Genomic DNA, 17376 nt, shown 5'->3' on the forward strand with positions numbered 1-17376 from the left:
ATGAATGTATTTATTATAATTTTTTCCATACGTTGCCACCAAAGTGGCCAACTTTTTACCGGGTATATGTGCTTATATAAAATTATCCCTTACATAGTTCTCTTTCTGTTGTTCCGCCACTAGGAACAAATCCATTTCCAATTTGGCCAGTTTGTCTGTCCACTCTTTATAATTTTGATCTATAGGGTCATCGATATACTTTTTTTCTGATTTTTCCACCTCACTTTCTAAGTCAATCATTTTTTTTCTTGTATTCTTCCTATATATTATAGTGTATTTAGTGATAATCTCTCTTATAAAGGCCTTTGCGGCATCCCATACCATATTATTTTCCATGAACCCCTCGTTTATCTCAAAATATTCCCTAATCTCTTTTATTATCTTATTGTGAATCCCCATTATATTAATTCATCCTATACTTATATTAATCCTTCTATTTTTTTTTGTGTTTTTATATTTATAATAATTGAATTGTGATCCGAAATCCCACGTTTACCATACTTAACCCGTTCAATATCTTGTGCACCTTTATTGTCGGTAAAAACTAAATCAATCCGTGATAGACTCCTATGTGTTTTGGAAAAACAAGAGTATTTTTTTAACTTGGGGTACATTGCCCTCCATATATCGATCCAACCCAGTTCTGTTACAATATCTCTTAGTTTTGACCCGGTATTAATTAATTGAGGATAATTTAATCTACATCTGTCCATTTGACCATCCATTACATTATTAAAGTCTCCCATAACGAGGAGTGGCTTATAACCCACTTTAAGCACAAACTCATTTATTTTTAATATAACATCTGATCTAAAAGGGGGGGTATATATACATTAGCTATTATCCATGGTCTGCCTTCCAATATACAGTCTATAAAAACATATCGACCTTCCTCATCTACAGCTGTATTTACTATTTTAATGTCTATATTTCGATGGATCAATATACTCACTCCTCTCGCATATGATGAAAAAACCAAGTGAAAAGCACATTGTATCCATGGCCTATCTAGCGCCGTTAATGTCTCACTTGTCAAGTGTGTTTCTTGTAAACAAACTATAGCGGGAAGAGTCCTATGTATTCAGTCAAAAACCGCAGATCTCTTGATTCCCCTGCTGAGTCCCCTAATATTCCATGAGATTAGGCTCATCCAATCTCATTTGGCTGTTGTCTATTCCATCTATCAATATGAACCCGTGGGGGGGGGGGGGGGGGGGGACACCAGGGGAAGCAGAGGAGGGAGGAAGTGGAGATGTAAAGAACAACCAAAACACAAAAAAAAAAAAAATCCCTTTCCCTTTCCCATTTTACCTCCTACCCAGGAGTGGATGCCGCAACAGGTTACCAACCCCTCCCTAACCCACCCTCCCTGAATGGCCCAGGATATCATCCGAACCTGGCCCTCTCTCTTGCATTACTCCCTCCCATCTAGGCCCCAGCCCATATCCTCAAGTATGTATTATTAATTATTTATGTACACTGAATTGTTCTCTCTCGTCCTTTACTAAATGCACTAATTGGTTGATTGTACTAGAAGAGGGGGAGGGAAAAAAGGGGAAAGGGAAAGGGAAGGAAAGATAAAAAAGGAAGGGAAAAGAGGGAAAAGGGGAAAAAAAAAGTTGAGATGTCTAGACAGGGGACAGGAAAGAAGTGAGAACCCAACTAGAATTAAATACTTCAATTTCTCCCATGTTCAAGAGAGCAGAAAGAATGAAACAGCAATCACTGATAAATACAAGTGGACAGATCAGCCCACCTAGGAGAAAGAAGGACGACAGACTCCAGATTTCCGTTGGAGCCCACTAGTTTATGAATTCCAGTCTGGAGGGAGTGGTAACACACAGTTAAAAGAGGTGAAGAGAATTAGAAAACTGTACGAAGGTTGGTTTTGGTACGTTTAACTATACTGTAGAAAAGGTAACTCACTGAGGAGAAAAATGCCTTTGAGAAATATCTAAAGCTCAAAACATCTCTTTTAAAAGAGATGAGACACAAAAGTATTGTAAGCTTGTAGAATAATAATTTTATTAGGAGAAGATCGTTATCTTCTCATGAGTTAATTAAATCTAAAATTGTCATGACGTCCCAAGCAGATTGGAATTTAGGTAAAGGGGGTCTCCTATATTTAATACCTTTCATAAGTTTACAAATACAAACTAAAGGATGTTTCCTTAATGGTAAAGCATGAACCAGTGCATGGTAAAAGGATATGGCTGAAGGATACACATTATTGGTACGATAAGCCTTACCTGCGTCAAAGGAATCGGAGAGGAAATTAATGAATTGGGTTATAGATGCATGTACGGGATCCAAATCCCGTTGTATGCACCAATCAGACCAAATTTTCCAGGCTGATCCGTAAGCTGATCTGGTACCTGGAGCCCATGAATCTGAGAGGATATCTCGAGCTGATTGTGAAAGTTTACTATTAGGTTCTGTTGACCTGAGATGAACCAAGCTACTAGAGATAGTATGCCTGATAAGACAAGGGGATGATGATTCCCTGATGGATCCACTAGAATCAAATTATGAGTTGGAAGGATGCGTGGAAAATCTATGGACATCTCTAGAATTTGAGGGAACCAAGACTGAGTCGGCCAGAGTGGGGTTATCAGGACCATTGTCGATTTCTGTGATCTGGTCAAGAGAAGAATTCTTGGAATTGAGGCAAATGGTGGAAATGCATAAAGGGTTTTCATTGGTCAAATTTGAAGTAATGCATCCGTGCCCAGAGATTTCGGATCGTGAGGCCAACTGAAGAACCGAGGAAGTTGATGGTTCAGATGGGATGCGAAAAAGTCCAGATGGAGGGGGCCCCAAAGAGAGTCAATCTCATTGAAAACCAGAGGATCTCATTTCCAATCGCTGTTGTCGATCAGTATTACGGAATTGGACAATCTGGGAGATATTCTACCTTCAATATGATATTTTGATTTAGGTAAAAATGGCAGAAATCTTTTGCGATATTGGCTAACATTTTTGGTACCTCCTAGTCGATTAACATATTGTACTGCTGGGATGTTGTCCATCAGCAATAGAATACAGCAATGAGACTTGTCTTTGGCAAAACTCTTGAGGGCAAAAGAACCCGCCAAAAGTTCCAAGCAATTGATATGAAGAAGCGTTTCTTTTTCTGACCATTTCCCTCCTGTGGAAAGGGGACTGCAGTCTGCTCCGAGCACCATAACAGAGACGACTGGCATCCGATTCTTTGATCAGATCTGGAAAGGAACTGAAACTAGTTTTTCCATTCCATGATTGAATATGATGAAGCCACCATAGAAGTTCTTCTTTGGTGTCCGAGGTAAGGGATATGTAATTCGAGTAACCCAAGCCATCTCTCAAGTATTGGGCTTTGAGGCGTTGAAGTGCCCTGTTGAGGTGTGGGAAATATTGCTTGAATGGAAGCAGAAAGTAATCCCACATCACGAGCGATGGCTCGTAGGGATACTAATTGTTTGTTCAAGAAAGAGCAAATTTCCCTCCAAATTATTTTCAGTTTCCTGGCAGGAAGACTCAATATGGCTGATTGAGTGTTGAATAGGAAACCTAAAAATTATACTTCCTTTGAAGGGGTGAGAATTGACTTCTCGGAGTTGATTAAAAATCCGAGATTGGAGAGTAATGTTAGGGTCGAATGAGGTGAATGAGATCTAACGAATCGGCCATAATGAGGATATCGTCCAGGTAAATTATAAGACAAACTCCTCAAGCCCTCAGAATAGCTATTATTGGTTTCAGTAATTTAGTGAAGCATCAAGGGGCTGAAGATAGACCGAATGGCAAACTGGTAAATTGCCATTTTTGACCTTCCCATAAAAATTGGAGGTATGGTTGAGATATAGGGTGCATAGGCACCGTAAGATTGGCGTCTTTGAGGTCTATCTTGACCAACCAATCGTTCTGTAACAATAGATCTTTCAAGAGATGTATGCCCTCCATTTTGAAATTATGATAAAGTACAAAATTGTTGAGGGTTTTCAAATTTATGACAGGTCTGTGACCTCCGGCTTTCTTTTTTTACTAAAAATAGATAGCTCAGGAAACCTGGTGCATTGATAGGGACTTGAACAATTGTGCCTTCGGAACATAGTTCCTTGATTTCTTGATGAATGAGATTGCAGTCTGAATTGGCAAAGACTAACGGATGAGGTTCCTGTATTTGAACTGGTGGGCATATAAATTCTATTTGATAACCTTGAACTGTGTTTAGGATCCATGCATCTGAGGTTATCATAGACCAGATGTGGAAAAAATATGTTATCCTCCCTTCTAGGGGAATGTGAGAAAAATACGGTAGAAGAACTTTTACCTGTAAAGGGTCTTGAGCGTGGGAAACCTCTATGGCCTCTAGCCCCCCATGGGCGTCCTCTGATAGGAAAGAAGGGTGATGCTTGATATGAGGTTTGTGGCAGTGAAAAATTATCTGGTCTGGGTGGTGGAAGGCCTCTGTATGATTGTCTTTCTTGATGATGTTGTCAAGAAGAGGCCAGTTTCCCAGCCGTTCCAAAAACACGTCTCTGAGAAACTCTATTCAGAGAAGACAGGGCTTTGTCCAGGGATGAGAACAAGCCTACATATTTATTGATTTCTTTGATATATGATTCCCCATAAAGGTAATTCTCAGCTGATGGGGTAAAATCGGTAGATGCCAAGTAAACGAGTTGTGGATCCAATTTCATTAAAATAGACCTTTTTCGTTCTATACATAAGGAGGCACTTGCATTGCCAAATAAACATAGGGTTCGTTGTGCCCATCCTCAGAGTAGGCAAGTCTATGGGATCTCCAGACATGGTTGCCTCCTTCGTTAAATCCAGAATTCTGGTTAAGGGTCCTAGTAGGTCTAGGAATTTGTCTTGGACCGATCTGAATGAACGGTCCATGCCCTTTTTGTGGTTCTTACCAGGCTTGGCCAGATATTTGACCAATGTTGGGTCCAAATCCGGAGAAGTGGCTAACTTATAGGGAAGGGTAGGCCTGGGGCACTCAGATTTTAATTTACTTCTCGCATTTTTGTCTAGGGATTTTTTTCACCCATGGGCTAACAAATTTAGAAATTTGGGGATGAGGAATCCACTTCCCTGATCGCGGATGTTTGATCTGGCCTAGATCAAAGTATGGATTCCCCGCGCTATCCAGAATAATATGTTTAGAGGGTTTATCACATAACATATCATCTCCTTCTTCAGATATATCCTCATATTCGGATTTGTCATCAGGATCTGAAATATCACCCTTAATAGAGGAGGAGTGACTTGGTGATATAGGGAAGGAGTTTGGTTTTCTGTTAGAAGAGGCCTAAGGGTACTTTCACACTAGCGTTTTTCTTTTCCGGCATAGAGTTCCGTCACAGGGGCTCTATACCGGAAAAGAACTGATCAGTTTTATCCCCATGCATTCTGAATGGAGAGTAATCCGTTCAGTTTGCATCAGGATGTCTTCAGTTCAGTCGTTTTGACTGATCAGGCAAAAGAGAAAACCGTAGCATGCTACGGTTTTTTCTCAGGCGAAAAAAACTGAAGACATGCCTGAACGCCGGATCCGGCTTTTTTTCCCATAGGAATGTATTAGCGCCGGATCCGGCATTCAGAATACCGGAATGCCGGATCCGTCGTTCCGGCATGCGCATGTGCAGATCGGTAAAAATGCGAAAAATGTACAAGACGGATCCGTCGGTCCGCATGACAAGCGGAGAGACGGATCCGTCCTTGCAATGCATTTGTGAGACGGATCCGCATCCGGATCCGTCTCACAAATGCTTTCAGGCAGCAGCAGATCGGCGGATCCGGCGGCCAGTTCCGACGACGGAACTGCCCGCCGGATCACACTGCCGCAAGTGTGAAAGTAGCCTTATTCGCACAATTTTAGTATGCTTCCTCAGAGGCCAAGGGTTTCTGAGGTAACAGAGACCTCTTGACTAGTGCTTTTTTATAAAGCTTCCAAATGAACCTGATCATCTGATTGTGACTCCATTCTTTGGTGTTTGGTTACAAGAGGACCAGTAATTAAATGCCGTCTTTTTTGGCTAGCTTTGCCTTGTTTTAAACCTCCCGCCATATGCGAGGTTGAGTCTTCTGCAGACCAAAATAAATATGAGGGTGTGGATGGACCCAAAGTTGATTCAATGGAGGTAGAGCGGTTCATTGCTGATGTAACTGATTTTCCAATTACTTCATGAATGGAAGACATTGCTGAGCGAACCGCAGTCTTCACAGATTTAGAGACAGTTTGGTCTACCATGTATTGCAGTAGATTTTTACCAATAAGTTCAAAATTTAGTTTAGTTTCAGACATTATAGTAACTTCTTTGTTCTCCATTTATGAGAGAAGTATATATAAAAATGTATATATAGGAAAATAAAGATATGTATATGAAAATATTTATTTATTATTAATTTATCTAATAATATGTATCAATTAATTGTTATTACCATAGGGATTAATGAAATTGATATGGAGGCAAGGAGAGAGGATAACCAATGGAAGATTAATAAAGGATACTGTAGCAGGACAGTTAGCATTACTAGCTGAAGGTGGCGCCAGTGCACCACAGATAAATCTGATGCCGGAGAGTTAGCTGAGTCACCGCTGAGGAAAATGTCTGCTGACAGGAGCAGAATGATGCGATGCAGAGACAGGGCTGAGCGTCTGAGGTGAGGTGAAAGTGCGAAACAGCTGAGCACCATCTGGGGGGGGGACAGAGACACAGTGCAAGCTAAAAATTCGAAACAAACGCAAGTATAAGGCTACTTTCACACTTGTGGCAGTGTGATCCGGCGGGCAGTTCCGTCACCGGATCCGGCCGATCTGCCGCTGACTGAAAGCATTTGTGAGACGGATCCGGATGCATTGCAAGGACGGATCCGTCTCTCCGCTTGTCATGCGGACAGACGGATCCATCTTGTAAATTTTTTCAAATTTTTACCGCTCTGCGCATGCGCAGGCTGGAAGGACGGATCCGGCATTCCGGTATTCTGAATGCCGGATCCGGCACTAATACATTCCTATGGGAAAAAATGCCGGATCCGGCATTCAGGCAAGTCTCCAGTTTTATTTGCCGGAGATAAAACCGTAGCATGCTGCGGTTTTCTCTTTTGCCTGATCAGTCAAAACGACTGAACTGAAGACATCCTGATGCAAACTGAACGGATTACTCTCCATTCAGAATGCATGGGGATAAAACTGATCAGTTCTTTTCCCGTATAGAGCCCCTAGGACGGAACTCTAATTTTACAACTAAGGGCTCTTTCACACTTGCGTTGGCCGGATCCGTCGTGTAGTCCATTTGCCGGAATTACACGCCGGATCCGGAAAAACGCGTGAGAACGCATCATTTTTTCATTCCGGATGCGTCTTTCCGGTTTTTTTCCGGAGATACGGATCCGGAAATCCTGAAGGCAACGCTTGCGTTTTTTGTCCGGATCCGCCGTACGGATCCGGTATGTAGACGGATCCGTCGTACGGATCCGTTGAAACAGCGGATCCGTCGTGTATTTTAGAGCGGATCCGGTATGCAAAATAATTTCTAATCAGAAACTAATCCTATCACTAAAAATTTATCAGAAACTAATCTTATCACTGTTGTACAACTAATAAAATATGCAAATATTTTGGTCTATAAAAAGTAAACCTTTAAGGGACTAGCTCAGATTCTGCTTAGGATTGTCGCCAGGATGATGCCTGAACAAGAATTTGCTTTCAAAGCGCTGATCTTGGTTTCAAGATAGAGGAAACAACAGCGAGATAGACGTCGGCGTTGTCTTCGTCGTTATTGGGTTCATCCAATTTCGTCTGCACGGATTACCGAAGGAGCATTTGAAGTCCTGTACCCGGAATTGCGTCATTATCCCGAAAAATTTAATAATTTTTTTCGCATGAACATGGCTAGCTTTGATGAGCTCCTAGACCGAGTATCACCAAGACTGGCCAGGATGGATACGTATTTCCGCAGGAGTGTGTCACCTACAGAACGACTCATGTTGACCATCCGGTAAGATAATGACATATATATATATTAATTTTTATTATTTATATGTGTTGTCTAGTATTTATATTTCATTAACAATTTCTTTAGAAGATTTTCATAGCAGCTATACTAATCTGTATGTATTTAATATAAATATTACAGGCAGTAAATATATATTGATGCTTTCAAGTATAGTAAAATTTTACTCATAACGATATTTATGATAATTATAGTGATTCAGGCCATATCAAATTAGACAAATCCATAATCTAAAATGTTTAAGTTATTCAAATTACTAATCTATTATTTTCTTTATTTTTTGTTCAGCTTTCTGGCTACAGGTGACAGTTTTACGTCGCTACACTACCATTTCCGGCTTGGGATTTCAACGATTTCAACTATTGTAAAAGAAACGTGCCAAGTTTTATGGGAGGAACTGCATGAGGAGTTCATACCTACTCCCAATCAGCAGAGATGGCTTCAAATTGAAAAAAAAATTTATGAGGTCTGTCAATTTCCGCATTGTGTCGGCGCAGTGGACGGAAAACATATCCGTATTATAAAGCCACCAGGTACCGGATCAGAATTTTATAATTATAAAAAGTATTTTTTAATTGTTTTAATGGCCATCGCTGATGCTGAGTACCGGTTTGTGGCAGTTCATATTGGTGCATATGGCCGCACCAATGATTCAATGATTTTCAAAAACTCTTTCATGGGACGGAGCGTGTACAATCGGCGCTTTGACTTTCCACCTCCTGAACCTATGCCTGGAACCGACAGTCCACCACTGCCATACGTCTTGGTGGGGGATGAAGCTTTCCAAATGTCTGGAAACCTGATTAAACCCTACTCCAGCCGTGGATTGGATGCCACAAAACGGATTTTCAATTATCGCTTAACAAGGGCACGAAGAATGGTCGAGTGCACCTTTGGGATCCTTGTCTCTAAATGGAGAGTTTTTGCTAAACCGATTCAATTGAAGATTGAAACAGTAGACGAAGTAGTAAAGTGTGGGGTAGTTCTTCACAATTTCATACGGACTAAAGAACCCGCGATTGAGCGAATAATCGAGGACAGCGAAATGTGTAGTATTGAAACTTTTGGGCCACGTGGTACTGTTGCTGTGTCCGCCATGCGAGATTCATTTGCTGCCTACTTCAGCTCAGATGCTGGACGTTTACAGTGGCAGGACCAGAATGTTTAAAATTCAAATTTTGTACTGTTGCTGTTTTTTTTTCCCAAAAAAATATTCAATAATAAAGTTTAATAACTTTTTCAAATATAGTAGTATGGTGTTTCTTTTTAAATAAAATTTATATTATTTTTACTAAAAATCTTATCACCGCATGAGTAGCCACTATCATTGGCTGGCTCCCCAAGCGGTGTGAGAGCATGTCAGGCCTTTATCCACCACACCCTCTCCCACCGCCTGTAGAGTGACAGTTCCTGTGTCGCTCCACAAGCGGTGTGAGAGCGTGTCAGGCCTTTATCCACCACACCCTCTCCCACCGCCTGTAGAGCGACAGTTCCAGTGTCGCTCCACAAGCGGTGTGAGAGCGTGTCAGGCCTTTATCCACCACACCCTCTCCCACCGCCTGTAGCGCGACAGTTCCAGTGTCGCTCCACAAGCGGTGTGAGAGCGTGTCAGGCCTTTATCCACCACACCCTCTCCCACCGCCTGTAGAGCGACAGTTCCAGTGTCGCTCCACAAGCGGTGTGAGAGCGTGTCAGGCCTTTATCCACCACACCCTCTCCCACCGCCTGTAGAGCGACAGTTCCAGTGTCGCTCCACAAGCGGTGTGAGAGCGTGTCAGGCCTTTATCCACCACACCCTCTCCCACCGCCTGTAGAGCGACAGTTCCTGTGTCGCTCCACAAGCGGTGTGAGAGCGTGTCAGGCCTTTATCCACCACACCCTCTCCCTCCGCCTGTAGAGCGACAGTTCCTGTGTCGCTCCACAAGCGGTGTGAGAGCGTGTCAGGCCTTTATCCACAACACCCTCTCCCACCGCCTGTAGAGCGACAGTTCCTGTGTCGCTCCACAAGCGGTGTGAGAGCGTGTCAGGCCTTTATCCACAACACCCTCTCCCCCCGCCTGTAGAGCGACAGTTCCTGTGTCGCTCCACAAGCGGTGGAAGAGCATGTTGGGCCTTTATTTTTAGATAAGTAAAAAAAACACAAGGACACATAAAAACTTTGAACTGAATTTTACTGAATTTTATAAAATAAAAATACATATAAATAAAACAATATTAATATAAAATTTGAAATAACAAAAATTACAAATCCTGGTATTGAGGAATTGTAGGAGGAGGTTGGGGGGTGGAAGGCAGTGCACGGCTTGATCCCTCTCCACCTTCGTATGTTCTGGTGGAGACTGAAATGTGTGATGTGGGAGGAGAGACAGAGGGAGTATGCAAACGGGATGGGGGATTGGGTGAAGGAGTTGTCCGAGCCAGCGAAGAAGGAGTGGTGAAAGTTGCTTGTTGGAAGTAGTTTTGAGGAGAGAAAGAAGAGTGGTGAAAAGGCTCGGGGGTTGTAGAATGGGGAGGTGGTTGAGGTGGACGGGTTGGAGTTTGCGGAGGTTGGAAGGGGTGAGGAGGTTGGAAGGGGTGAGGAGGTTGTGGTGGGGGATAGGAATGGGAGGGGGGATAGGAATGGGAGGGGGGATAGGTTGGTGGTTGGGGAACAGGAGTTGTGTGGTGTCTCAAATCCCACACCGCATCCTCCACCCTACGTCTGAACTCCAACACCTGGTCGGGCGTGAAGTCTGCCACCAGCTGAATAATTGACGGCCAATAGGTTTGTAGCGGGCCCGGCTGAGAAAACTGCGCCACACACTCCCGCAGACTTCTCAGCTCGGCCTCGATGGCTACAATCCTATTGCTGTAACCACACAAGGTCTCATACAAGAGCCTTGTGAGGTCTTCATAATCAGCTTGGCGGCTTCTACCGGCCCTCTGGCGACGCATCAACGCCTCAAAAAGTGGCGCCATAACGGCCATTGTTGCGTCACCAGAGGGCACCAGTAGAGGACGATTTGGGTCCTGACCAGGTGCTGGACGAGGTGGAGAGGGATCCGCGGGTGGCAGCTCAGCAGGGACCGCCTCTTGTTGACTTTCAGAAGGAGGTTCTGGCGCCCGAGTACTGCTAGTTGTTCTGTAAAAAAAAACAAAAAAAGAAAAATTAGCATTTTTTTAAAATAGTTTTCACCATTTGACCAATTTTTTTAGGGATTTTTGTACTTACCTTCGCAGCTCTAGGGTTCTACGTAGGAACCCTAGGGCAGCCGCATAGCGGTACGGCTGCCGGCGGGTTCCGCCAGACCCACTCGGGCGATTGACCTCCTCATTATAGTCTTTCTTATAGCGGTCCCTTATTGAGCGCCATCGCACCATAACTGCCGTCTCTGAAAAATATGAAAATAAACATTACTCTCAAATTACTGGCATTACCAAACTGCAGCCCTACAGCTGTTGCAAAACTACTACTCCCAACATGCCTGGATAGGGCATGCTGGAAGTTGTAGTTTTGCAACAGCTGGAGGCCGCAGGTTGGACATGACACATCACTAATCAATTAAAAAAAATTAAGGATACTTACTGCAATCTTCCTGTTTGCCTTCACTGAGGTCGTCCCAATCCGTCAGCATTTTGCCGCAAATCTCCATCCACAGACTCCGGGTCAGGTGATGGTCTGCATGGCGGCGGTCGGTATGGTCCCAGAGTGGGACGCGTTCCTCTACCAGATGGATGAGGAGTTCGTTGTCTATATAGAAACCAGATAATTCCTCCTCATCCGTTATGGCAGAGGCCCTTGAACCCTAAAAAAAATGAGAAAATAATTTATTAATTTTAAAAAATAATGTAATAATTTGCACATATGAGATAACAAGAATCAATACTGAGATATACTCACACGTCCCCGACCGCCGCGTGCTCCCCGGCGCCTTGTGGATGGTTGCTGACGACCTCTTGATGCAACAGTAGGATTAGACTAAAATAAAAGAATATCAAACTTAATAACCTTAAATTTTAATAATTTTAGAAAAAACACACTGCATTTTTTATTTTTTATTAAATTACCGATTCATGGTGTCCACCCCCGACTTCCTCCTCTCCCGCTGTAGGAACAGGGCCGGAATACCTCTCCTCCGTTGACGAATGCTGTAAAATAAATATAAAATTAATATTTTGGACATGAATGGGATAATAAAATAAAAAGTTAAAACATGACATACCGTGTCCAAGCGAACTCGTCGCCTTGGAGGAGAGTTGCCGGACTCACTTGAATAGCCTATTGAAAAAATTAAAAATAATTAAACAATTGTTTTTCAATCATTGAAAAAAAAAACCTCAAAAATGATACTTACTGGACATTTTTTTTTCAAAGATGAAGATAAGGTCTGTCTCCCAAAAAATATAACCTAAGAAAAATGAGAACAAAAAGATGAAAATTAACACATTAATATTAAACAACAGTACTACCTTAACCAGGGGACTACTACCCCCAACATCAACCATGCAGTCACCCCAGCCAGCTGCAGTCCCAAAGAAAAAGCACTTTGGACTGAAGCTGGGGTGACTGCACGGTGGGTGCGGGGGGCTGCATTCCCCTCGGGACTACTACCCCCAACATCAACCATGCAGTCACCCCAGCCAGCTGCAGTCCCAAAGAAAAAGCACTTTGGACTGAAGCTGGGGTGACTGCACGGTGGGTGCGGGGGGCTGCATTCCCCACGGGACTACTACCCCCAACATCAACCATGCAGTCACCCCAGCCAGCTGCAGTCCCAAAGAAAAAGCACTTTGGACTGCAGCTGGGGTGACTGCACGGTGGGTGCTGGGGGCAGTATTCCCCAGGGGACTACTACCCCCAACATCAACCATGCAGTCACCCCAGCCAGCTGCAGTCCCAAAGAAAAAGCACTTTGGACTGCAGCTGGGGTGACTGCACGGTGGGTGCTGGGGGCAGTATTCCCCAGGGGACTACTACCCCCAACATCAACCATGCAGTCACCCCAGCCAGCTGCAGTCCCAAAGAAAAAGCACTTTGGACTGAAGCTGGGGTGACTGCACGGTGGGTGCGGGGGGCTGCATTCCCCAGGGGACTACTACCCCCAACATCAACCATGCAGTCACCCCAGCCAGCTGCAGTCCCAAAGAAAAAGCACTTTGGACTGAAGCTGGGGTGACTGCACGGTGGGTGCGGGGGGCTGCATTCCCCAGGGGACTACTACCCCCAACATCAACCATGCAGTCACCCCAGCCAGCTGCAGTCCCAAAGAAAAAGCACTTTGGACTGAAGCTGGGGTGACTGCACGGTGGGTGCGGGGGGCTGCATTCCCCACGGGACTACTACCCCCAACATCAACCATGCAGTCACCCCAGCCAGCTGCAGTCCCAAAGAAAAAGCACTTTGGACTGCAGCTGGGGTGACTGCACGGTGGGTGCTGGGGGCAGTATTCCCCAGGGGACTACTACCCCCAGCATTCATTTGCTGCCTCCTACATGCATCTACTATGTCTAGGACATAGTAGATGCATGTAGTTAATGTATATTTCCAGACAAAACACACACTGAAAACTCACCTCCAGGAGCTGAAGACACGACCTGTCCTCTCCCGCGCGGGTTGTCTGCCGAAGTTGGCGCCAGCCAAGCCCTTCCTACTTCCTGGCGCAGGCGCAGACGCAACTTCCGGATCCGTCGTTGCGTCGTAAGAACTGAAGATGTTAGGACGGATCCGGAATAATACATTCCAATGGGCTATTATTCCGGATCCGTCGTTGCGGCAAGTGTTCCGGATTTTTGGCCGGAGCAAAAAGCGCAGCATGCTGCGCTATTTGCTGCGGCCAAAAAACGTTCCGTTCCGGAACTGAAGACATCCTGATGCATCCTGAACGGATTTCACTCCATTCAGAATGCATGGGGATAAAACTGATCAGTATTCTTCCGGCATAGAGCCCCGACGACGGAACTCTATGCCGGAAGACTATAACGCAAGTGTGAAAGAGCCCTAAGGCTACTTTCACACTTGCGCTTGATTGGATCCGTTCTGAACGGATCCGATCATATTAATGCAGACGGAGGCTCCGTTCAGTACGGATCCGTCTGCATTAATAACTTAGAAAAATTTCTAAGTGCGCAAGATGCCTGAGCGGATCCGTTCAGACTTTCAATGTAAAGTCAATGGGGGACGGATCCGCTTGAAGATTGAGCCATATGGTGTCATCTTCAAGCGGATCCGTTCCCATTGACTTACATTGTAAGTCTGAACGGATCCGCTCGCCTCCGCACGGCCAGGCGGACAGCTGAACGCTGCAAGCAGCGTTCAGCTGTCCGCCTGGCCGTGCGGAGGCGAGCGGAGCGGAGGCTGAACGCCGCCAGACTGATGCAGTCTGAGCGGATCCGCTCCATTCAGACTGCATCAGGGCTGGACGGAGGCGTTCGGGTCCGCTCGTGAGCTCCTTCAAACGGAGCTCACGAGCGGACCGACGAACGCTAGTGTGAAAGTAGCCTAAATCACTTTTTGAAGAGAGGGAGTTGACTGCAAATACCTCTCCCTTATTATCTGACAGTAACAGAATTCTCCTGTTCATAAAGCAAGATCCCCAGATAACCAAAGCAACTAATAACGGAAATAATTCTAATAGCACAATATTTTTTGTGACGCCATTTGCACCCAAGCTACAGGCCACTTGCTGACCATTTATTATTATAAAATGCTCCAAAACCAAAACCACCTGCAGCGTCCGTAAATAATAATAGGCTATCACAAAATACATACTGCCAACACGTATGACCATTTTACATACTCAAAAATTCAAGCCAAACACCTAAATCTTCTTTCAATTCCTTTGTCAAACTGATGTGAGAAAAAAGTTATTTTAAACTACTTGTTGGAAAATAGTCTTTTAGAAATCACCCTACAAGCAAAATTCAACTGCCCAAGCAGTGACTGCATCTTTCTCTAACTTTCGCCAACATAACCGCTAACAATGTACGTAACTTATTCTAATTATCTTCAGGCAGTCTAAACTCCATCTTATCAGAATCAATCATTATACCCAAAAATTCCAAACAATCGCAAGGTAAAACTATCTTTTCTAAAGCTATTAGAATACCAAACAAACTGGAAAACTCTTCAAACTTAACTAACAATTTAAATACACATATCTGACCCTGAACTACCTACAAACAAAAAATCATCCAAATGTAAAATCCCTCCTTCTGACGACTCAAAATCAATAACCCAATGCAAGAAACTAGCAAATGAATCAAAATAACTGCAAGATTTTCAGACACCCACAGGCAAACAGCAGTCAAAATAAAACTTACCTTCAAATTGAAAACCTAAAGAGTTAAAACCATTAGGATTCACTGGCAACCATCTGAAAGCTGATTTAATATCCGCCTTGGCCAATAAAGCACCCTGTCCGAACTGACATAATAAAACCGATGCCTGATCAAACGAAGCGTATTCAACCGAAGCTTCAGATTTGTCCACCTCGTCATTAAGGGAACTCTTATCCGGGTAAGACAGATGATGGATCAACCTGAAATCTCCGGAATCCTTTTTGGGAACAATGCCCAATGAAGATAAACGAAAATTGACAAAAGGAGGGCAATCAAAAGGGCCAGCAATCCTACCAGCATCTAACTCTTTTTAGATTTTTTGCACAACTACATCCTTAGGCCTCATGCACACGACCATTTTTTTTTACGGTCCGCAAAAACATGGTCTGTAGGTCCGTGATCCGTGATCGTTCTTTCGTCCGTGGGTCTTCCTTGATTTTTGGAGGATCCACGGACATGAAAAAAAAGTCGTTTTGGTGTCCGCCTGGCCGTGCGGAGCCAAACGGATCCGTCCTGAATTACAATGCAAGCCAATGGGGATGGATCCGTTTGACGTTGACACAATATGGTGCAATTGTAAACGGATTCGTCCCCATTGACTTTCAATGTAAAGTCTGGAGTCTCTTTTATACCATCGGATCTGAGTTTTCTCCAATCCGATAGTATATTTTAACTTGAAGCGTCCCCATCACCATGGAAACGCCTCTATGTTAGAATATACTGTCGGATATGAGTTACATCATGAAAACTCATATCCAACAGGTCTGCCCCCTGCTGCCTGGCAGCACCCGATCTCTTACAGGGGGCCGTGATTAGCACAATTAACCCCTCAGGTGCTGCACCTGAAGGGGTTAATTGTGCGTATCATAGCCCCCTGTAAGAGATCCGGGGCTGCCAGGCAGCAGGGGGCAGACCCCCCTCCCTCCCCAGTTTAAATTTCATTGGTGGCCAGTGCGGCCCCCCTCCCTCCCTCTATTGTAATAATAACATTGGTGGCACACTGTGCGCCCCCCCTCCCTCCCTCTATTGCATTAATAACATTGGTGGCAGTGTGCGGCCTCCCCCGGCCCCCCCTCCCTGCCTCTATTGCATTGATAACATTGGTGGCAGTGTGTGGCCTCCCTTCTTACCACCAACCCCCCCCCCCCCGATCATTGGTGGCAGCGGAGTTCCGATCGGAGTCCCAGTTTAATCGCTGGGGCTCCGATCGATAACCATGGTAACCAGGATGCTACTGCAGTCCTGGTTACCATGGTTACTTAGCAATAGTAGAAGCATCATACTTACCTGCTGGCTGCTGCGATGTCTGTGTCCGGCCGGGAGCTCCTCCTACTGGTAAGTGACAGCAATGTGCCGCACAGACCTGTCACTTACCAGTAGGAGGAGCTCCCGGCCGGACACAGACATCGCAGCAGCCAGCAGGTAAGTATGATGCTTCTACTATTGCTAAGTAACCATGGCAACCAGGACTGCAGTAGCGTCCTGGTTGCCATGGTTACCAATCGGAGCCCCAGCGATTAAACTGGGACTCCGATCGGAACTCCGCTGCCACCAATGATCGGGGGGGGGGGGAGAAGGGAGGCCACACACTGCCACCAATGTTATTAATGCAATAGAGGGAGGGAGGGGGGGCCGGGGGAGGCTGCACACTACCACCAATGTTATTAATGCAATAGAGGGAGGGAGGGGGGGCTGGGGGAGGCCGCACACTGCCACCAATGTTATTAATGCAATAGAGGGAGGGAGGGGGGGGGCCGGAGGAGGCCGCACACTGCCACCAATGTTATTAATGCAATAGAGGGAGGGCGGGGGGGCCGGGGGAGGCCGCACACTGTGCCACCAATGTTATTATTACAATAGAGGGAGGGAGGGGGGCCGCACTGGCCACCAATGAAATTTAAACTGGGGAGGGAGGGGGGTCTGCCCCCTGCTGCCTGGCAGCCCTGGATCTCTTACAGGGGGCTATGATATGCACAATTAACCCCTTCAGGTGCAGCACCTGAGGGGTTAATTGTACGGATCACAGCCCCCTTGTCGGGTATATAAAGCAAAT

General features: G+C 44.9%; 2 protein-coding genes across 2 annotated transcripts; one reads left to right on the top strand and one right to left on the bottom strand.

The window, feature by feature from the left end:
* The first annotated feature begins 6617 nt into the window (after window positions 1–6617).
* On the top strand, window positions 6618–9174 carry LOC122926144 (protein ANTAGONIST OF LIKE HETEROCHROMATIN PROTEIN 1-like). Its single transcript, XM_044277522.1, has 3 exons — window positions 6618–6654; window positions 7662–7991; window positions 8295–9174. The coding sequence occupies exons 2-3, from the start codon at window positions 7876–7878 to the stop codon at window positions 9172–9174; spliced, it is 996 nt and encodes a 331-aa protein (XP_044133457.1). The 5' UTR covers window positions 6618–6654; window positions 7662–7875.
* A 1073-nt stretch (window positions 9175–10247) lies between these two features.
* On the bottom strand, window positions 10248–11642 carry LOC122926145 (formin-like protein 7). Its single transcript, XM_044277523.1, has 3 exons — window positions 11572–11642; window positions 11218–11377; window positions 10248–11127 (listed from the first exon to the last, which is right to left on the bottom strand). The coding sequence occupies exons 1-3, from the start codon at window positions 11636–11638 to the stop codon at window positions 10248–10250; spliced, it is 1107 nt and encodes a 368-aa protein (XP_044133458.1). The 5' UTR covers window positions 11639–11642.
* Window positions 11643–17376: the final 5734 nt, after the last annotated feature.

Source organism: Bufo gargarizans, chromosome 2, assembly GCF_014858855.1.
Source record: "Bufo gargarizans isolate SCDJY-AF-19 chromosome 2, ASM1485885v1, whole genome shotgun sequence".
Taxonomy (NCBI): domain Eukaryota; kingdom Metazoa; phylum Chordata; class Amphibia; order Anura; family Bufonidae; genus Bufo; species Bufo gargarizans.

Coding starts and splice junctions, on each gene's coding strand:
- LOC122926144 (XM_044277522.1), top strand. CDS start 7,876: ATGAACATGGCTAGCTTTGATGAGCTCCTAGACCGAGTATCACCAAGA. Junction 7,992..8,294: donor CGACTCATGTTGACCATCCG/GTAAGATAATGA, acceptor TTTTTTGTTCAG/CTTTCTGGCTACAGGTGACA.
- LOC122926145 (XM_044277523.1), bottom strand. CDS start 11,638: ATGGAGATTTGCGGCAAAATGCTGACGGATTGGGACGACCTCAGTGAA. Junction 11,378..11,571: donor AGGCAAACAGGAAGATTGCA/GTAAGTATCCTT, acceptor CATATTTTTCAG/AGACGGCAGTTATGGTGCGA. Junction 11,128..11,217: donor AGAACCCTAGAGCTGCGAAG/GTAAGTACAAAA, acceptor TTTTTTTTACAG/AACAACTAGCAGTACTCGGG.